This window comes from Megalobrama amblycephala, linkage group LG22, assembly GCF_018812025.1.
Source record: "Megalobrama amblycephala isolate DHTTF-2021 linkage group LG22, ASM1881202v1, whole genome shotgun sequence".
In the NCBI taxonomy this organism is placed as follows: Eukaryota; Metazoa; Chordata; class Actinopteri; order Cypriniformes; family Xenocyprididae; genus Megalobrama; species Megalobrama amblycephala.
In genome coordinates this window covers 2,578,926-2,602,055 of record NC_063065.1, presented here as the reverse complement: position 1 = coordinate 2,602,055, position 23,130 = coordinate 2,578,926, and the positions used below count along the sequence as shown (strand labels likewise).

General features: G+C 34.8%; 2 protein-coding genes across 13 annotated transcripts; one reads left to right on the top strand and one right to left on the bottom strand.

Moving 5' to 3' along the window:
* Nucleotides 1-1,812: 1,812 nt before the first annotated feature.
* LOC125257824 lies at nt 1,813-6,542 on the top strand. Its single transcript, XM_048174583.1, has 3 exons — nt 1,813-1,967; nt 2,259-2,325; nt 4,646-6,542. Exons 2-3 carry the CDS (start codon nt 2,306-2,308, stop codon nt 6,222-6,224), a joined length of 1,599 nt encoding a protein of 532 aa, XP_048030540.1. The 5' UTR covers nt 1,813-1,967; nt 2,259-2,305; the 3' UTR covers nt 6,225-6,542.
* An 8,574-nt stretch (nt 6,543-15,116) lies between these two features.
* On the bottom strand, nt 15,117-22,386 carry LOC125257823. 12 transcript variants are annotated; one of them, XM_048174574.1, is made up of 6 exons: nt 22,337-22,377; nt 21,748-22,033; nt 20,077-20,190; nt 19,342-19,393; nt 17,728-17,765; nt 15,118-16,867 (listed from the first exon to the last, which is right to left on the bottom strand). In XM_048174574.1, the coding sequence occupies exon 6, from the start codon at nt 16,857-16,859 to the stop codon at nt 15,207-15,209; it is 1,653 nt and encodes a 550-aa protein (XP_048030531.1). In that variant the 5' UTR covers nt 16,860-16,867; nt 17,728-17,765; nt 19,342-19,393; nt 20,077-20,190; nt 21,748-22,033; nt 22,337-22,377; the 3' UTR covers nt 15,118-15,206. The 12 variants fall into 12 exon arrangements, with proteins under 12 accessions (XP_048030539.1, XP_048030531.1, XP_048030532.1 ...); XM_048174575.1 differs by having other exon boundaries at nt 21,957-22,033; XM_048174578.1 differs by lacking the exon at nt 20,077-20,190 and having other exon boundaries at nt 19,268-19,393; nt 21,957-22,033; nt 22,337-22,386.
* Between the last annotated feature and the right edge of the window lie 744 nt (nt 22,387-23,130).

The window sequence follows — 23,130 nt, the reverse complement described above, 5'->3', positions numbered from 1 at the left end:
ATGTAAGCCTACATGAACATTTTTATTAACTTAACATTAACAAAGATTAATAAATGCTGTAAAAATATATTAGTCATTGTTAGTTTATGATAGTTAATGCATTAACTAATGTTAACAAATGAGACCTTATTGTATGAGACCTTAACTTAGTGTGACCAGAAACACCAAATTTTGTATCATTAAATCATTTTGTAGAGTATTCCAGTCCAGGGCAGCATACGTTTGCTTCCCTGGTTTAGTTTTAATTGAGAGAGCAAAAAGCAGGGCTAATCCTGACCCTGAAGTTCTACCTTCTTGTAGTTTAGTTTTAACCCTGATTTAACACATGTCTGTAATTATCAAGTGTTCCTGAATATCTTAATTAGCTGGTTAAGGTGAGTTTGGTTAGAGTTGAAGCTGAACTTTGCAGGAAGGTATATAGAATTTATACCTTCCTTCATTTCCCTGGTAAATGAACACATGCTTGTGTTTCAGGATGCAAACAAGAAATCTTATTGTAGCTATGGCTCTGCACAGCAATGCACACTACAATCTGCTGTTTAACTAAAATAATAACTGAACAGCAATTTAAATGTTAAGGCAGTGGCCCACCATTGAAAAGGCTTTGGTTTTATGCAGTTGTTGCATTTACACAGCCTTTATGTATATTATTGTAATCTGCATATAATAATCATCAATCTTTATACAGCTATTAGTTGTGGTCTTCCAACATTCGTCGAGTGGTAATGCAAGAATGCTGACATTCATTGCTTCTCTGAAGGAGAGATGTCTTATTGTCACGTTACACCACACAGCCGTCCACATAAGGAGGTTCAGTTGCTGTGAAACAAACATATAAGTGAACAACCCCAATGCAAGTAGTTTCAGTTCCGTTCACTTTTATTCCAGTCTGATGAAAGTAGTGGAAAAGTTTTTTTATTTTTGTTTATTACTGAAAACATAACTGTGCAATGATGACCAGTAAGCTGGAAATACAGTTAAAACTATAAAACTTTTTTTTTTTTTAACTCTTTATGTATTCCTTTTGGAATTTTGCACTGTGCATTGATGTAATTGTTACTCGACTACAGATGTTTCTAACTAAATTTTTATGGCTGCCAATCTTGGCCAGGACACTTTTGTTAAAAGAGATTCTTAGGGTGTGTTCACACTTGGCAGGTTTGGTTCGATTAAAATGAACTCTGGTGCGATTGCTCTGTCAGTGCGGTTCATTTGAACAAGTGTGAACGCTGCCGTCCAAACCCTGGTGTGCTTTCAAACAAACTGGTGCAGTTCGACTGAAATATGAACACCACACGGAGCAAAAACATGCAAACGAATTAAAAACAGGACATGTTGTCACAAGATACGACCCTAAAAAGGACAAATAACTCAAGTATACCTGTTTTTTCTTGTCATAGTCGCAGTGTTTCCCATCACAGTTCCGTACAGGCATCAGAACCAGAGGGATTCTTGCTACTGTTTTGACTCCTTTACACATTTCATAACCTCTTCATGTGTTTTCAGCTCCATCATGTATGCACAATTATCCCAGCACACAGCATTGCTTTAGAAGTTCTGTCACAAAATATACGTCATAAAAGCCTTTTTTTATTTTTAGGTTCAGTGTTAAAAATGACAGTGTGAACACTAAGAAAACCAGGACTAAATGTATCATTTTCTTTTTTTTTGTTCCAGATAAAAAGAACTAAGAGAAGTATGAACACCCTAAATCTGAGTAAAATTGTATTCCAGGTTAAATAAAGGTCAAATAAGCATTCTCTATATCTTTACTGGATCCATGTTTGAAACAAATCTCAATTTTCAACCATTAGAAAATGATTTGATTTGACACTGAAGATGATTTGACACTTTCTTGGAAATCATGTGACCTTCATAAATGGGTGTTGCTCATGGATAAATACTACTGCAGATCATCCTGTTTGCAAATACATGAAGTGTGTCAGAGAAAGAAGCACATGTAAAAGGTAATATTGTAAATCAACTTCTATTGCTCTTCTGTAGCCTCTGTGATTTTGTGATATTTAGTATCTCACTAGTATGTAGATATTTAGTAATAACCGGTGCTTATAAATACAGAAACGATAAAAAGGGGAAGAACAGATTTAATGTACCCACTGAAGAAAAAAAAAAAACAACAAACAACATTTTTAACAATATAAATTGTTTAAACTTTTTACAATTTTCCTGTCTTTGTCTTTCTGTTCTGAAAAAAAAAAAAAGAAATTTAAAAATAATTTAACATGTATTTACTTTAGCAACAATTTCTTGGTCAACTTGAAGATTCTAAGACTCGGAACCAGTCATGGCAGATTCTACTGAAGGGTAGGACTACTTTCTGTCAATTTATTCTTTAAATCTTAATTTCAATAAGGCTGTTAAAACACATTTTACTAATTAAATATGATTCTAAAATTTTGCTTAGAAATATTCTAAAATGAACATTAAACAAACAGTACTATTTACAGTACACCCCTTCGTACCCTTTGATTATTTCATGCCCATTTAGTTTGTCTTTCTTTTTTAAATGACAGCTCAAAGGGGAGCTTCAAAATAAAGTGTTACCTTATATTTTTAATGTTTCAAGATGAACATTTAAACTGAGGCAGCTTAAGTTTACTTGATTATCCATAGATTTTTAGAATTGTCATGTTAAAACTAAATTTATATATATATTTGTCCTGCATCAATATTAACTTTAAAATATTTGGCAAAATGCCATATAATATAGTTTTAACTATTTTTCCAGCTTATTGGTCATCATTGCACAGTTATGTTTTCAGTTATGGGAACTAAAAAGTTCCCAATAACTTTATTAGCATTACAGTATGTGTCCACTGCAAAAACTGAATTCTGCTCATTGTCACTTAAAACGCCTCCAATTGAGGTGTGTATTTCGAGTATGTATAGCCTTATCTATGGCTGTTTTCAGTACACACCTAATATAATATACAGTTGGAAAGATGCAAATTTTGTTTATTTGTCCAAAGTAATGGCCCAAACAAGCTGGGCCATTTGCCTATATAAGTCAGCACTGAATGCCATTTCATCAGAATCTTTCAGCTGAGGAACAACAAACGATGCCTTAACTGCAAGATATGCAATGCTTGTTTTGTCTCAGGGAACTAAGGTTACATTAGTAACAAAAGCGTTCTCTTTCAATACTGAAATGAGACACTCCACTCGACCATGCTCAGGTGGAGGCCATTCACCTGGTGGAGTGGGCTCTCACTCCAACAGGACATTGAAAGCCCAAGGAAGTGTATAGGCCAGTGCTATTGCATTCACTATCCACCGCAATAGTCTTTGCTTCGTAACTAGCAGCCCCTCCGAACCACACGAAAAGCTGTTCTGATTGCCGTAATTGGCTACAGCACTCACCATGAGGGCCTGGACCAGGCAAAGTAGGTGTAAGAACTGCTCATCCTCTGAAATGGGGAGAGCAGAAAGAGGTATGACCTGTGGCACATGCCTTGGCTTAAGGACGGCTTTATAGTCGTTTGCCTAAACTCAAGACAGGATGCATTCACCAAGAGTGCCTGCAGGTCACCAACTTGCTTGACCGATGTCACCCCTCATTCAGCAGCTCCTGCAGAGAGCACACTATTCTTGACATTCAGCCTTAACCCCAACTTTCTCAAAGGGGTGAGGACGACCTCTCTATGCTGAACCTGTACCCCCAGGTTTTACACATTCTATTGCCTCCTTGCCCAGCAAAGCTTTTACCTCATGTTCCATGACCAGAGCCTGCTCGGGGCCTACCATTGTGGGTAGGACCCCACTGAACCTGGGCGGGCGAGACCCGGACTGAATTCTGTAACCCTTTTCCACTGTCTGCAGGATCCATTGAGATATATTTGGCAGCAGTTTCCATTCTGCCAAAAAATCTACTAAGGGAACTAGTCTCTCGTGGCTGGTCTCTGGTGTAATTTCAAGCAGCCAGCTCAATGCCCTGAAGTGGTAAACCGGCAGGGAACGACAGATCTGCTGTCAATCCCACATTCCACTGTGCTAGCATGTTGCTCAGCTCTCATATGAATGAATTGAAAATGCCCACTTCACTAGTGCACACGGTTTCCTTCAGACTGTGGAACTCAATGTGATTGATCATTTAGGCTTTTCCAAAGAGCGGTATAAATGTGACAAATACAGAGTGCCAATGAGCAGCCACATTCTCCAGCTCCATCTGTATAGAATTATTTCAATCCTAAATATCCAAATTATTTAAAAAAGCACTTTGTCTGAGAAAAAAAAAATACAACTTGCAGCAGATTGTGGTTTAAATTTTTTTGATTGATACAAAAATTACATCTCTGAAATCCTAGAGGGAAAAACAAGGTGACAAAAACATTTGTGTATTAGGCCCCAGTTGTCAAAGCCCATGCAGATCACATTTCTGAAGTAAAATTTTTTCCCATTTTAAAAATACATCATCTTTCATCATGAGGCCACTATACGGTTGTGACGGTTTAACATTTCAGTCTCCAGACATTTTCTCTTCTTTATGCTTTATTCAGGGAAAGAATGCTTATTGATGAAGAAATACATAATTATTCCTCAATATCATTAGGCAGAACAAGTTAACTAGTAATAATTACCATTTTGCTTTCTTAATTGTCTTACATTCCTTCCGTTTACATTGCAGACAGAACATGGCCAGTTTAGGACCAGAATTACTCAAACATACATCAATCATCAAACAAAGTAGTGTAATAGCGGAGGGGACTCCTACTCGATACCGTCTGAAACCAACAACAGACTCTCATGATGAATCTGAGCCTTATAGAAAAATGACCTTTGGACAGAGAGACAGAAACAAACCCCATAAAATCATTCTGATGGTGGGAGAAACAGGAACAGGAAAAACAACCCTGATCAATGTGATGATCAACTACATGTTGGGTGTTCAGAGAGAAGACAAGGTTTGGTTTGAGATCACAGATGATCAGAGTGACCGAACATCAGTTCACAGTCAGACCTCCAGAATCACTGTTTATGGGTTTTATCTACAAGAGAGTCCAGTCGATTTAACAATCATTGACACACCAGGGTATGAAGACATCCATCTTGATAAAGAGATCGCTACAGGTTTGCTTAGTTTAAGTGATTCTGATGAAGGGATTCATGAAATAGATGCAGTGTGTCTGGTGGTTAAAGCAACTCAGACTCGACTCTCTGACAGACAAATGTACATATTTGATGCTGTTCAGTCTTTATTTGGAAGAGATTTTGCTGAAAACATTGTCCTGCTCTTCACACACTCACGTGGAGCTATTCCTAAAAATGTCATGACGGCTGTTGAAGAGGCTAAAATCAAGTGTGCAGTGAATGACAAGAATCAGCCAGTGTATTTCCTGTTTGACAACTGTCAGTCAGAAGCTGCTGCTGAAGAATATGAAATACTGGAACAGCCATGGAATCTCAGTTTTAAAGGAATGACAGGATTTTTCAAATTTCTTGACAACATAAAACCAAAAACCCTGAAGATGACTCGAGATGTTTTGCTACAACGGAAGCAGATGGAGGCAAATATTTCCAGTTTACAATCACATGTTCAAAAGATGGAACTAAAGAAAAATGAGCTGAAACAAACTCAAGAAGCTCTGGAGCAGAAGAAGGAATATGTCAAGAACAATAAGAACTTTGAATATGAAGTTGAAGTGGTCTATAAAGAGAAGGTTGATATTGATCCGTCTGTATCTAGCATGGCGATGTGCTGCACCGTCTGTGAGGAGAACTGTCATTATCCAGGATGCTGGTGGATCAGTGGTCTCTCAAATTGCAGCATGATAAAAGACAATCACTGTACAGTGTGTCCAAATAAATGCCACTATAAAGAACATGTCAAAGGAGCAAAAATATATAAAACAAAGACAAAGATAGAGAAGAGGGCAAACGAAGATTTAAATAAGGAATATTGTGGTAAGATTGGTGACAATGTGTCTTTGGTCAAAGAGCTGGAAGAAGAACTTCAAGAATTAGAGATAAAGAAAATAAAGCTGGTGATCGAAACGTTTGACTATGTGGAAACTCTGCAGATGATCGCAATCAATGCTGATTCTGTGTTCACACTTCAGCACATTGATTTTCTGATTGAGGAGATGAAGGAAATAAATGAACCTGAAAAGGCTGAAACACTGAAGAACATCAAAGAGAGAGCAGGAGGAGTGCTGGAATACATGAAGAAATGCAGAAAATCAGAACATCAGAACATTTTACCCTGAATATGTCTTATGTGATAAAATACTATATTATCATTGTATTCAATGTGTACATATATGCATAATTTGTGAGTTTGACACAAATTTTTGTGATGTTCACAGAATATTTGTTACTAATTTGCCTCTTGAATATTGAAAGTCTCTCTTGAAAGGCTGTCGCACAATATTTTAACAATGTTGTAAATTGCTTTTATTGCATCTTGTGTTTTTGCTCACTATAGACATATGGGCAGTATTTCAATTAAATGTATTTAAAATATGTATTACTTTTGAGTATATTGTAATTTGTATTTTGCTGGAAAAAAACATAATCAGATGTAATTTGTAATTAATTACTTTGAGAGACTGTCTTTTGTATTTGAAATACTTAAAATACTTAAATATGCCATTTTATTTTCAAATAATACAATAATTTTCTTCACCCAAAAATGAAAGTTTTGTCATTAATTACTCACCCTCATGTCGTTCCAAAACCATAAGACTTTCATTCATCTTCGGAACATAAATGAAGATCTTTTTGATGAAATCTGAGAGCTTTCTGTCCCTCCATACACAGCTACACAACTGACACTTTGATGCTTAAAAAAGTTCATAAAGAGATCTTAAAATTAATCCACATGAATTGAGCGGTTTAGTCGAAATTTTCTGAAGAGACTCGATCGTTTTGTATTATTAACAGATTAAATGTAGGCTTTTTTCACATGTAAAAGTGAACAATCTGTTGGAAGAAATACTGATCAATATATTGGATCTGTCTTAAAGTGGCAGTAGCCTAATATACCTTCTGCTGTATCCTACAATATCCTTAATTTTAATAAAAAAATTAAAGACAGAGAAAATCACTCACTTCTTTTGACTGAATAACTTTAGTAGCTTTAATAAGGATCAATCTATAATTGACAGTAAAGACTACAGTGTTTTATTTGACATTTGATTATTGAATTTCTGTATTATTTCTTACTTGAATGCTATTGTTAAATATACTACTGTATCTGGAAAATGTAAAACACTATTTCATTTATATCTTCCTTATATTTTATTTGTCCTGTTAGTTAATTATCTTAGTTCTTAGTTTTCATAACAAAGATAAAATAAAATAAATCATAACTATATTGTGATATAAATCGTTAAAAAATAAAATTTTGGTCATATTGCCACCTCTTGAGTTTTCTATATCTGTGGAAGGTTAGTTTTTATTGTGTCTTTTGAAACTAAATGTTTTATAATATGAACAATAATTAATTAAATCAAAATTGAAAAGATTCTGGCTAATTGCATAACAAATTCTTTAGTGGTTAGAGTTAGAGATTATGTTGTTTTATAAGTTGTTTAAGAAGTGAAAAGCACTTCTCTGCACTGTTACTAAATGTGATATATCTTGTTAGTCCTGAACAGTTCCATCTCTTTGGTAAATATAAGGTGTCTTATTGTCTTCCTTCACAGTATAACATGCTCCACATCCACTAAAAATGCCCTATGTTTGTGTAACACATGCGGTATTAACTTTTGCATGTTAGTAAAGTTAACTAAAGTCACCAAATAAGGATCACAAATGTACTGTCATGTTTCGATGAAGGGAGATTTTTGATGAGGGTCTTATGTGTTTTGTCTGTTTATACATTAAATTAGCTGTCAGTTAGCAGTCCATTTTTTACTCTTCACATTCCACATTGATGCTACAAGTTATATGCTATAATTGTAAAAAAAAAAAAAAAAAAAAAAAACATTTATGATCACAATAATAATTTAGGAAATGTTATTTACAATAAATGCTTTACATCTCGTAAACAAGAAGTTACAACAAGTTTACATCTCACAATTCTGACCTTTTTTTCTCAGAATTGGTAGTTATAAAGTCACTCAGAATTGTGAGATATAAACTCGAGTAGCTGTGCGATATGGCTGTATATCGGCACGGCTGTGATTTCTTTTATTTATTTTCCATGAAATTAGGATTTGTTTTTACAGTGTATTTATGCCTATGAGTCAATGCCTATTTTTGAAGATCACATGATTTGCAAGAAAGCATTTTTAGCATAGGTTTCAAATGTACAATTCCCACAGAAAAATGTAGATGATGTAAAACACAACATGATGCATCATCAGAGTTAAACTTTTGGAGTGAACCACTGGAATGATTTTACGGACCCACTAGTTCTGTTTCCTCTTCTGTGTCTAAAATATATGTTACTCAATAATAGCTTCTTGTTTGTTGAACTCTTGTTCAACTTTGCTTAAAAATATCCATTCTTTACATAGAAAGAATCGTTTAGGCCCAATTACATTTTTTTTTGCTCCCTTGGTACAATTTTCACAAGTAATGAGTACATTTTCAAAACTACACCGATCACACTTCTAACACAGCTAGTCATTCTTTTAAAACCTGATCTCATGCTTTCATTATATACACATTTTCAGTCCACATAATCATTTCAAGCACAAGATCATTGTAATATGCAATGAGAACATTTGGTTTAATCACTGAAACACAACAGTATGATCTTTTCAATTTAGTACTTTTAAAAATCATTTCATTTGATAGCAAACAATGCAAGATACATGTTTCAAATCACCCTTGTTGCTGAAATAATTACAGTAACACAGGCTACAGATGACACATTAGAAAATACATTTACATAACCTAATTTACTTAACATTAAATCCATATTGTTTGTAATAGTATCTATTTAGTTATAAAAAGGTGTGATGACACAGTCATGAGGTTTTGTGTTGAACTGAGTTTGCTGCCAATACAGTAAATCTTCTCACTGTACCATATGACTGAATATACTGTAGTTGACCTTTATAAGGGTGACTTACAGAAATGTGGCAGTCTCTGCCATGGTAGTCTGTTTACAGTATCACATGGCCTACATAATGTAAAATGCTGTAATTGATGCCATCTGTCTCCTTTCTGATGCAATCTGATATTACATTAACTTCATTGACACACACACACACACACACACACTTTGAACATAGTTGTTTATATTAAAATAACTCATTGCATTTGGTTAACCATATCAGAAATCGCAAAGTAGAAACTATAGAGTCTTTATCTATAGAAATCTATAGATAATAGACCAAATAATTCACTGATAAACCATTAAGATCGGTTGAATCAAAAAAACTGAAACTGAACTACAAGAGAAGCAAATGAAAAGTTTGATATTGATAAGGCAGTTAATGTGGATGAAATGTTCATATAGATAAAACACATATTTTGTGTTGTGATAAGGATACTTTGATTTTGTACTAACAAAATTGAAAACATGCTGAAATGCAATATTGTGAGTTTTGAAAATGTAACGCTTGTGAAAATTGCACCAAACCAATTTAAAAAACTGTACATTTCTTGAAGATCAAGTGATTAACAATAAAGTTACAAATTATTTCCTTTATTGAAGGGATAAATCTCCATAAAAGGAAGCTCTACATTTATCATGATACACATGCTGATGAAGTGAATAGTTTCAGTTCTGTTCATTATTCCAGTCTTACACAAGTATGTGGTGGATTATTGTTTTTCCCTCTCTCTCCTTTCCACCTGATTCGAGTCACTGAAAGTTCACCGAGAATGTCCATATAAAACATATAATGTATCTTCTGAATATTTTGTTTTTTCTCTTTCATTTTTGGTATCATTTTAAAGGTATCAGTGCAAATGGTAAAATGGTCTCAATTTCACAGCATTCACTTGTATTACGAGTAAGACGGAAAATATAGGAGAATTCTGTTATCCTGTTGTGGGTGATGTCTCTTCAAGATCTGATGTGTGATTTATTCTGTATTCTTCTGAAATCATTATCACCAGTAGATTAAGTGGAGTCTGGCGTGACTGCAAATCTGAGCTCAGAATAGATCAAACATGGCCCAATGAACAGAGCATAGAGCACATCATCTGGGACCTTTTGATTTCTCTCTGTCACTGACTTAGCAAGTTGCAGCATCAAGAAAACTATTTTTGTATGAACAAGCATGGAGCAGTTTGACTCAAATGTCTTAGTAAACCCTGTAGAAGTCCTGTGCAACTCCACAAATGAGCTCAAGTATCATAAAAGCAACACATGTGAGACTCAAAAATCACATAGATAATGAACAACACAGTCCAGATTTTTATAAAGCAGAGCTTTCATGACTTAAGAAATGTGGAAAATACATTTTAGAGAAAAAACTTGATTCCAAACAGGGTCACTCACTGCACAATGAACACATATATACAGAAAAAAAACATCATAAACAAACTACTGGTTAAATAAATGTATTGATATAAGTGAGAAAGCATTTTATAATCTCTCTGTATATTCTAATACACACGTGAAGCAAGAGGCAATATAAGGCCCAAAAATGTCACAGCGAATTAACTAAACATGCAGTCCACATTTAGAAAAGCAGAGCTTAGAAATGTACTGTATCTAATGTTTTTCACCTGTTGAATGATTCTCAACATTTTCTCATGTGGCCTCTAGATGGCAGTGCTTGATAATACAGTTAAAACACCTACTAAGCAAAGTTATGTCCAGAAGATGTATTTTCAACATCTTTGTCACAAAAGTCGTTCCTGAAACCTCTGTACAAGGTTAAAAAAAAAAAAAAACCTCAGCCATGGATTCATCCATAAGCAGTAAAACTCATGTTCACAAGGTGGATAAAAAGCATGAGCACAAGATGTTTGAGCGAGTGTATCATGTAGTCACACACAGACATCAAGATTTTGGATATGATTCACAACAATGGTATTGGTGCCAATACTGCAGTTTCACAATGTTGGTGACTATACATGCTAACCCTCTGGAGTCTGAGGCTGATTTGGGGCCTGGAGAAGTTTTGACATGCCCTGACATTTGTGCTTTTTTCAGTTGTTCATGAACATATTAATGACAAAAGTGTCATTACACTGTATTCAGCACAAACTAGGCTACCATAATATGTGAGGAACATGTGTGTACATGTTTGTGTTTTTGAAGGAATAACGTTTATGCGTGGTTACTGAAAAAACAAAAAACTTAAGTCACTGATATAAGGCCAATAAAAGTATATTAAATCTGTGTTCACAAGACTTTTGGGTATTGAAGGTTGTAGACTAGAGTTTTTGCTTCAAAATTATGTAAAAATTATGCTGACTACTCTTTCATTTATAACAATATACTGATTTAGTTTTTGTAAGACACTTTTTGCCAAGAAACACGGTATGCGAGGAGGCGTGAATCTCCATGAATAATGGCTCATTCTCACCTGTGAAGACAAAAGAATTGAATAGTAATGACCTGAAAAGACTTGCATATTAATGAGGCATTTCAGTCAGGTAGGCTGTGAAAAAAAACTTCTGTGATGTCTCAAGCTCATCATGGTATATGAAACATACAGAAAAATTTTATTACAATATAAAATAATGGTTTTATATTATACTTTAAAATATAATGTATTTCTGTGATGCAAAGAGTCTGAATATAGGCTTTTAGTTTAAAAGCATGCACATTTGGAGAAATATAGGATTCTCATATGTTTATGTCAATTTTCTATACAGAGGAGTTATTTTTTATTTAATATTCATTGTTATCTCTATGAGCGCTGGTGTTTGCAATTCATACTGCAGCCGGAGGGCGCTCTGTGCATTTTAGTCCACAAATTCACCTAAGAAGAAGACGATATTCCATGAATGGTGTTTACCAATTCATACTACAGCCGGAGGGCGCTAAAGAAACAAAAACTCACTTAAAACTTATCAATAGAAGAAAACAAACAGGAATTTACTGAATGTCTTCCAGAGATCGCTAACCATGGCTTTTTCATCCAGATAAACAATTTTCAAGGCAATAAATACACGATTGAGATGATGAATGCATGTGTTGTCTCTGAATTTGCCTGTGAATAGCGCTGGCTCCGTGGGTGTGGCCGCATTAGTGGGTAATGAGCTGAATCACGGACTTCTGACATGGCTCTCTTTTCATACAGATTACATAAACAGAGAATATTTGTTTTCGATTTGACTTGCACGATTTAAAACCTGACATTTCAACGTTTTGTTAGACATAAGTATGAATTTTTTGTGATTAGTATTCACTAAGTTACAGTTCATTTTCTGAGAACTATCAGATTGGACTTCGTTCAGAGGGAGATGAGAGGTCACGCATCATGTTAGTTTTCTTTATTTTACAAAAAGCACAACATTTTGTTTTTACTCTGAGTGTATACAAATAAAAGGAGATATTCTATAGTTTCAATTGATGTATTACTTATGTTTCTATGACAAAAAATGACAGAGTATTTTAAGTCTGTTTTGCTGCAATGTGAAAAAAAACCTGCAAAACGCGCCGGCGCGTTTTTAGACCTCAGAGTGCTAAATATAAACACAAAATTAAAAACAGAACATTAAATGCTTGTTGTGTGATCAAGAGCCCAACTAACGCACACACTGATCACCATAATGGTGACTGAATGAAACAATCATCAACATCTAAACCTCAGAAATGAAGTCAGTCTGGTTAGTAATAAGTGAAGCTGGTAATGCTGTTTGTGGAGTTGTTTAATCCTCCTCTGCTGAGATCTTGAGAGATTTAATGTTTTTTTCTTGCAGTTAATTTTACCAAATTCTCAACCATCACCATCTTTTAACATGGTGTAGATTGGACTCATATAAACATATATACTGTGTATGTTGTACATTTCAGCATCTATCAAACAAAGTTTTGTACCTGTATGTTTTTATTTATTTATATATATATATATATATATATATATATATATATATATATATATATCTTCCCTGCATCTTCCCTTCTTATAATACATTGTGGCCAATGAGAGGTACTGTCTAAAACCTCCTCGAAAAGTACCTCTTATCGCACAACGTTGTCCTGAGGCAACGAAAAGAAAAACTGAATATCTGAACATGCAAAATAAAAAAAACTTCATAACCTGACAAAAGGCTTCTCTACACCTTCATACACACACATATTTTTTATGTACAGTTCATGTCGTTTTAAATAAGATTACTAAAGCAAATAATATTGCCTTCTTCTCACACCATGTGCTCCTGTGACCATGTGTCAGAACAGGACGTCCCACCTTTAAATGGTGCTTAATATTGACTCCAACACCTTACTGGACTGTTATTTGGTACTTTCTCGACCTTTCTAATTGGTTGTAATCATTTAAAGAAAAATTTACTAAACATAGGGCTTAAGAAAACTTTCCGTTGCCTGAGGGCAACGCTGTGCTGTAGAGGGTTAAAGTCACCAAAAAAGTTTTTTTTGTTTATTGTCACCACTGATGAGGTTCATACACTGATTCTTGATGTTTGTATAAGTCTAGAAGACGCTGATCAAGACAGTTTTTAATGAATAGCATATCAGAATCAGTTAACCTAATGACAGTTAGAAGACTCTGTTAGTTACTGTGGAAATGTTTCAGATTTTCTGTGAGTATACTTCTTGATTAACATACTATACTATTAAAAGGACACTTCACCCAAAGAAAAATGCTGTTGTTTGCTCACAATCTTGCCATTCTAATCTGTATGCATTTTCATTTTGCTCCAGAACTCAAGTTTGTTTCAGCTCCATTTAAAACCCATGAAGCAATAAACATGAGGCCCAAAAATCACATAGTCCAGATTTATAGTAAAGCAGAGCTTTGTGTAAAATATTTAAGGAAATGTGTCTTAGAGAAAAAAACTGTAATATTGATTCCAATGGGGTTGTTGCATTTCAGAGTTAAATGAACATGTGATCAATCATAAAAATTGCTGGTTAAATTAATTTATTGATATAAGTGAAATGCAAGTATTTCATTATCTCTCTTTATATTCTCAATAATGTGAAGCATGAAGCAATAAATACAATTTATAGTAAAGCAGAGCTCAGAAATGTATATCATATTTTTCACCTGTTGGATGAAACTCAACATTTTCTCATATGGCCACTAGATGACAGTGCTTGATAATTAAGTTAAAACTGTCTCTAAACAGCCTCTTGATGACAATGATTATTACATACACATCATTTTATGATAAATAACAATGTTCTGGTTATTTGTTGCTTTTACAGTATCACTATATTTTAATGGTGTCTCACTGTATAACCAAATATACAGACCTCACAATAATCACTATTTTATATAAGTTAAATGCAGTTTAATCAAAGCAACTTACAAATGGAAAATACAGGCAAGTGTAATAATAGAAAAATGTTAGATTCATATAACACTGCAATTATAATGCATCAAGGACATGATTTATACAAAGCAGTATCCTTTAGTTTCAGGATACTATTTTCAGATTTTTGAATTTCAGCATCATTTGAGCTTAGGCATTATTTGTGCTTTTTACCGTTAATCCTCCTCTGCTGAGATCCTAAGAGATTTAATGTCTTCTTTTATCTTCAGTTGATCTCCTCTAAGGCTGCTGCTAAAGTAAGTTGTAGTTCTAGTGTTTCAATTTTTTCTGTTCTTGTTGTTTCTCTCTCCTTCAGGGATTCTGCTTGTTAAAGGGGTAGTTCACCCAATTTGATGTTTATCTGCTTACCCCCAGCGCATCCAAGATGTAGGTGACTTTGTTTCTTCAGTAGAACACAAATGATGATTTTTAACTCCAACCGTTGCAGTCTGTCAGTCGTATAATGCGGGTCAATGGGAACTTCTTTTATAAGAGTAAATAAAACTTGCTTAGACAAATCCAAATTAAACCCTGCGGCTCGTGACGACACATTGATGTCCTAAGACACGAAACGATTGGTTTGTGTGAGAAACCAAACAGTATTTATATAATTTTTTATCTCTAAAACACCATAATGTCCAACTGCGTTCAGTACTCGTTTAGTGAGGTCTGATCGTGCTCTGACAATGGAAGTGATGTCTCACACTCATTGAAGTGCGAGACATCACTGCCGTTGTCAGAGCGTGATCAGACCTCACTAAATGAGTGCTGAATGCAGTTGGATATAGTGGTGTTCATTTCATCAAGGGTTGTTTATCAATGAACAGTGTTCATTTCATCTGGGTTAAACTATGTGTGGCCAAGCATCCCAACGAGACTGTGACAGTTGAGGTGTTAAATAATCTTTTAATGCATCCCAATGCTCCTTGCTTTCTTTCTCCTGCTCTCTTCTTGATGTTTTCCAGTGTTTCAGCCTTTTCAGGCTCATTTATTTCCTTCAGCTTCTCAATCAGAAAGTCAATGTGCAGAAGAGTGAGCACAGAATCAGTGTTGAGTGCGATCTTCTCCAGAGTTTCCACACAGTGAAAAGCTTCATTCACCAACTTCATTTTCTCTTTCTCTAATTTTTGCAGCTCTTCTTCCAATTTTTTGACCAAAAAAACACCATCTCCAATTTTAGCTTCATAATGTTTTTTTAAATCTTCAAATGTTTTCTTCTCTGTCTTGGTCTTTGTTTCATATATTTTTGCTCCTTTGCCATGTTCTTTATAGTGGCATTTATTTGTACACACCGTACAGTGATCATCTTTCATCACTTCACACCATGAGAGACCACTGATCCACCAGCATCCTGGATAATGACAGTTCTCCTCACAGAAGGTACAGCACATCGCCACACTGGCTAGAGAATAATCAATATCAACCCTTACTTTATAGGGCACTTCAACTTCATACTCAAAGTTCTTATTTTCTTCTACATCTTTCTTGTTCTTCTCCAGAGCTTCTTGAGTTTGTTTCAGCTCATTTTGCTTTAGTTCCATCATGTGAACACGTGATTGTAGATTGGAGATATTTGCCTCCAACTGCCTTCGATGTTGTAACACATCTACAGTCATCTTCAGGGTTTTTGGTTGTATTGTGTCAAGAAACTTGAACAATTGCCTCATTCCTCTAAAACTACGATCCCATGACTGATTCAGCCTCTGTTCATGGTATTCCTCGTCTTCATCATCATCTTCATCATCAGCTTCTGACTGACAGTTGTCAAACAGGAAATACACAGGCTTCTTCTTGTCATTCATTGCACACTTGATTTTAGCCTCTTTAACAGCCGTCAGGGCATTTTTAGGTGGAGCTCCAGTTGAGTATGTGAAGAGCAGGACAATGTTTTCAGCAATATCTCTTCCAAATAAAGACTGAACAGCATCAAATATGTATATGAGTCTGTCAGAGAGTCGATTCTGGGTTGCATTAATCACCAGACACACTGCATCTACTTCATGAATCCCTTCTTTAGATTTACTTAAACTAAGCAAACTCACAGCAATCTGTTTATCAAGATCAATTCCTCGTGTGTCTCCATATCCTGGAGTGTCGATGATTGTTAAATGGATTGGACTCTCTTGTAGATAAAACCCATAAACAGTGATGATGGAGGTCTGACTGTCAGCTGATGATCGGTCACTCTGATCATCTGTGATCTCAAACCAAACCTTGTCTTCTCTCTGAACACCCAACATGTAGTTGATCATCACATTGATCAGGGTTGTTTTTCCTGTTCCTGTTTCTCCCACCATCAGGATGGTTTTATGGGGTTTGTTTTTGCTTCTCTCTCCAAATGTCATTGTTCTATATAGTTCAGACTGATCCATATTGTCTGTACTTGTTTGCAGACGGTATCGAGCAGGATTTCCATCTTCAATTAAGATGTTTTTCTTGATTATTTCATCAAATTTACTTAATTTGTGTTGTACACTTGCCATATTTTTGTCTGTGGTGTTAAAAAAAGAAAATGTTAATTTACACAGATTAAGTTGTTAAAGTTGTTACATTTTTGTAAAATAAACCAAATAACACTACAATATCGATGTGTTTTACTATGAATCCTGAGAGCTGCTGTCTGGTCTTTAAAGGGTTAGTTCACCCAAAAATGAAAAGTCTGTCATTTATTACTCACTCTCATGTCGTTCCACACCCGTAACATTTTCAGAACACAAATTAAGATATTTTAGTTGAAATCCGATGGCTCAGTGAGGCCTTCATAGGGAGCAATGACACTTTTTCTATCAAGATCCATAAAGGTACTAAAAACATATTTAAATCAGTTCATGTGAGTACAGTGGTTCAATGTTAATATTATAAAGCGACGTGAATATTTTTGTTGCGGCAAAAAAACAAAATAACTTATTTAGTGATGGACGATTTCAAAACACTGCTTCACGAAGCTTCGGAGCGTTATGAATCAGTGTATCGAGTCATGATTCGGATCGCGTGTCAAACCGCCAAACGGCTGAAATCACGTGACTTTGGCGCTCCGAACCGCTGATTCGACACAAAAAATTAATTATGCTCCGATGCTTCCTGAAGCAGTGTTTTGAAATCGGTCATCACTAAATAAGTTATTTTGTTTTTTGGCGCACCAAAAATATTCTCGTTGCTTTATAATATTAATATTGAACTACTGTATTCACATGAACTGAGAGGAAATGTCATTGCTCAGGCCTCACTGAGCCATCAGATTTCATCAAAAAATATCTTAATTTGTGTTCTGGAGATTTGGGTGAACTAACCCTTTAAGGTTTATTGTGGAATTTACAGAAAAGATCACGGACAAACAGTGCAGTGACTTACAGGATGGGATTCCTGATGCAGAATATAGAAGAACTGACCTGTGAATCAAAAGGGTGCAGGTTCAAACCTCATGTGAGTTATTACTAGCCACGTAAAATCATTCCGATTAATGAATTCAAACATAGTGTTACATACAGAGGAGGTTGGAGACACAGGTACAGTTTATGATGTTTATTTGAGACCAGAGGTGGGTAATCCAGGGGTCAAAGAGTAAAAGTCCTGCCATATTTTTATTCCACCCACTGAAGCATTAATGAGATAAATAAGTGATTAATTGAGTGATGATTGAGCATTATTGAAGACACCTGATGATAACAAGCAGAATCACCAAAGGAGAAAATCACAATTTTTAAGTTACCATCATCGAGGTCAGGGTTTGTTTTAGTTGAGCTCTTGATCCTTGACTTTTTAATATTAGATTTTGTTTGGGCAGTTTTAACTGCATTAAAACCAACTAGACAAGCAAAGTTAACAGATGATCAGGTGTTGGTTTTGTTTTCACATAATTATTAGATCTGAATCACTGAACTCATTTAGAGCTCAATCTCTGAGTTAGATTTACATTATTGATTACAGCAGCACTGTGATTCTACAGCAGAAGATCAGCTTTTACTATATAGTTTTTTTTTTAAGTTGTCCTTATCACAAAAAAAAAGAAGATATTTGGGCACACACAGACATCAAGAATCAGCGTATGAATCTCAACAACGGTGACAAGCAACATATTCTGATCAACAGGTCAACTCTGAACATTAGAAAACAAGCTACTAAAAAGTCACAGAAAAACAGCAACATTTAAATAGTGAGAATAAAGAAAATTACTAAGACAATTCAGCTCATAATTTATTCATGCAGCAATGCATGATGGGAGGCATGGGTGAATTTTGATTGGTGGCACCCAGAATGCACTGCAACATGCTTTATGATGGCCACCACTGTTGAGATTCACAGGATGATTCTTGATGTCTGTGGGTTTAAATGAGCTCTGTTTTTTGTTTATCAGAACTCTAAAAAAAAAAAAAAAATTGTATTGTAAAAGCTGATCTTCTGCTGTAGAATCACAGTTCTGCTGTTATCAATAATGTAAATCTAACTCAGAGATTGGGCTCTAAATGAGTTCAGATCAAATAATGATTATGTGAAAACATAACCAACACCTGATCATCTTTTTTCTTTGCTTGTCTGGTTGGTTTTAATGCAGTTAAAACTGCCCAAACAAAATCTAATATTAAAAAGGCAAGGGTCAAGAGCTCAACTAAAACAAACCCTGACCTCGATGATGGTAACTTAAAAATTGTGATTTTCTCCTTTGGTGATTCTGCTTTTTATCATCATCAGGTGTCTTCATTAATGCTCAATCATCACTCAATTAATCACTTATTTATTTCATTAATGCTTCAGTGGGTGGAATAAAAATATGGCAGGACTTTTACTTTTTGACCCCTGGACTACCCACCTCTGATTGAGACAACCGGAGCAGTGAGCAGGTGAGTGATAGCAGATGAAGTTCTAGACAGATGGTTTATCAAGACAGTAATACTTGACTTGATCTTCACTCCACAGGATATGATGTCTGAAGACAGACGTGCACAGATGCCACACAGAAACACTCACGGAGGACTGGAGAACACGGATCTAGGAGACACACTGGAGACAGGTAAGTAGTCTGAAAGGTAAGCATACAGGTTAGTATGCATTAACAAGACCAGACAATGACTGAACGACTGTGAGTGTCTTTTATAGTGCTGCTGATTGGATGATGATGAGTGTCAGGTGCGTGTGATCAGAACTTTATCATTGAGTTATTCCAATTGAGGATTACATTGAGCATTTTCAATCAGATTTCAATCAGAGGCATTATGAGATTTTAAACAATTGCAATCGGATTACAATACTCTATGTAAATGCACCTACTGACACACAGTTAAAAAATGTGTCAATGTATTCAGTATCAAAATACTGTGTAATTTTACTAGAAATCAAAGCATATTTGGTTCCTTTGTTTTAAAACACAGCTCTCCAGGGCAACCAGGGTGCATTACTACATGGGCCCAAAATCCCTGAGCAGCGAGTTCCCGGTTGCCATGTGCCATTTGCTGTATGGTCTCATGTACACTGCAGGGCTTGATACCCAATTCTGATTTGTTTTTTTTGTTTTTTTGACTGTCCATTTACACATTCTTTCAGTTGTGCCCCATGTCCGATTCACGTGTTTACACTTGCTATACCATCTGAAACATCGCACATGCTTAAAGGGGGGTTCTTGCACCACACACTAGCCAAGAAGGATGAACGCGAAATATACTTGATGCTAGCTCTGCTATATATGTGAAGTTCGCCAAACATCACCATTGTAACTTCAGCCGTCGACCACTGCCCTGCATTTTCCTCCTCCATAATGTTTCCTGCATTGCTGCTATTTACCGCCTCCACATGTGCTTCCTCCTGATCACATTATTAAACCTTGGAGAAGTACCAAAATGTGCAAGTTTTAATGACATGCAAAACGCAAAGCCTGTTTACATGACAGTCACATTGGCACAGTTCTGATTTATATTTATTTCCACATATGAATGAGGCCTGAAACCGATATCAAGATATCTGAATGCATGCATTTTTTTTTACCTTTTTACACAGTCATAGAACACTTCTGATCTGTGTCACATGAACACAAAATCGGAATTAGAACAACTTGTTTTCTGTCTCTCTCCACTTATACTGTCAAATGAAGGCATAAAATGTCTCTTGCAAGGAGCCATTGTGTGATGTGGGCAATTTTTTTCTCTGTATACATTATAATCAGGGCTTGACTTTAACACCCGCCAAATGTGGGTAGATTTAAACATGCTGATGATGTTTTATTCTTCTATAGAAACTTGCATCGTAGCCTATGAGTCAACAGGTGTCATCATCATTTAGTTGATCAGTTTTACTCTTTGATTTTTTTTTTTTTTTTTTTTTGTGGATTTTGTAACAGTGTTTACTGAAACACGTTTTGTTGCAAAGGTGATCAAAAACAAAGATGATCAAGTGATATAGATTTTATTATCATAAAAAAATATTATTGACTAATCTCATAACTGGCCAAAAGTGATTTGTTGTTAATAGATTTTCACCAACAGTACTTTTTTTTGCCACAGATCAAACATTCTGAATTTTAAATACATTAAAGTTTACACCTGGTCACTTCATGCATTTTCTCTGATCAGATAACTATCTGATTTATCAATACAATGCTATAACGTTATTTAGCATATAACACACTCTCACACCTTTATTTTTTAACATACATTTATTTTATAACAATAGTATAAAACTCATGACTCCCATCTTGTTTTGTGGTATGAAGTATGCCATCATTGTTAAAATTTATATGCTGCATCTTGATGTTTGTGAGTCTAAATTTTTTTCTCAGAATGTATTTAAAAATTAAATTTCAGAAAGTTAAAACTTATACAAAAAAACCCTTATTAGTAACAAGTAACAGCTTCCAGCCAGTAATGAGATTAGTCAATAATTTTTTATTCATGATGTTAAAAGCTATATCACCTGATCATCTTTGTTTCTGGTTTCCTTTGCAACAAATTAAGGGTTTTAGAAAACACTGCTACTAAAACCACAAACTGACAAAAATCAAAGAGAAACACTAAAGGAAACAATTAAAGGAAACACTATTCACCATAATGGTGACCCAAAATGGAAACATTTTCAATAACACAAACCTCTGTTAATTCTCAAAAAGAACTGTAAACATATGACAGAAATGAAGTAAATCTGTTTAGTATTACGAGATATTTAATGTTTTTCAGTTGATTTCATCTAAGGCGGTGGCTGGAAGTCAGTTGTAGTCAGTTGTACTTTTAATACCCTGCTGGTGGTTCCCATATGAACACCAAGCAGTGTTCACTTAACACCAGGGAATTTACTGTGTAGCAACCAAGGCCAATTTGGTTTGCATGAGATGAACATTGTCGACAATTATTTGTAAATATTTCATTAAAGATAAAGAAAAAACCTAACCAAAAAAACTTTGAAAAATCACATTGACCACTTGGTTCGTGCTTTGATCCCTTGCAGCTGGGCATGATCTGGTCGTCATGGAAACATCTCAGACGATACAAAATAAGGATCAGACAATATTCAAACATAGAGAAAAATCATATTTTTGTATAGATTTAGGATCATCTGGGATGAATGCAGAAAAAAATGTATCAGGAATGTTGTCTTACCTTTTTGAAAACAGTTAAGATCCGTTATATCTCTAAGTTGAACTTGCAGTTTATCAAGCAATTTAAGGCTAATAAACCTTAAAAAAATTCAATAAACATTACATCAGAAAAATATATAAATCCATATAAATAGAAAAAAATACTTTAATATGATTTTGTATTTACAGTATTTTGTATTAGCAAGTATCTTAGCTGTAAATAATATATATAAATACTGATATCACAAATCATTTTATTACTCAATTTAATGACAAACTATGTATAAATATAAAAATGGTTATGCATTATGTATATCATTTTATGTTTACTTAAATCACACTGAAGAATATTTTGACGGTCATCAGACATAATTCATAATTCATTAAAAAGGATCTACTCACAAAGTGATGTTTTGATCAGTCTGTCCTTCCTCAGCTCACACTGAGAATCTGCAGACTACTAGATCAGAAAGCCTATTTTAAAAAGAAGGCAACACCCCTTTTCCAAAGGTCATGTGATTTATGGGAACATGTTATTTTTTATACAATTGGTCCAGGTAGACTGGGTGTGATAAACAAAACTCAGCATCCCTAAAGAGGTTATTTAATGATATTAGTAGTACTTTTACATTGCACAAAAGTGTGATGCCAAATATTAAGCATGTATAGACAACTTATTAATATTTTATCATAATTAATAGATATACATTTATGTCAGAGTTTGTATTGCAGTCACTCCTGAAGAAAAGATGAAACGTCTGTTAGATTTAATGTCCCTCCATCCAGATGTAATAATTATTCAATCAACAATTTTCTCGCTTGTCCTCTAGATGGCAGTGTTTCCGAAGACACAGTTTGTGAGAGTTGAACTGAGATTCAAAAATCTTTGCATGTAGTTCAGTGCAATAAATTACTTTACTTGAAAATGTATAGGATTTGTCTGAGCAGATTGAATATTCAGTTTCCTAAATCATAAAATGGACTGACATAATGACTTCAGACAAGTCTCATATACATCTGCTCTGGTCAAGATCAGACAATTCAGTTTCATTAATTAGGCTATTTAATGCACATATAATGCACATAGCCTATTTAATGACAAGAAAATTAATTGTATGTTCATAAAGAGTTATATTGAATCTCTGTGGCGTGAAGTAATACAGTTAGCCTTATATCAAGACATCAACCTGAACCAC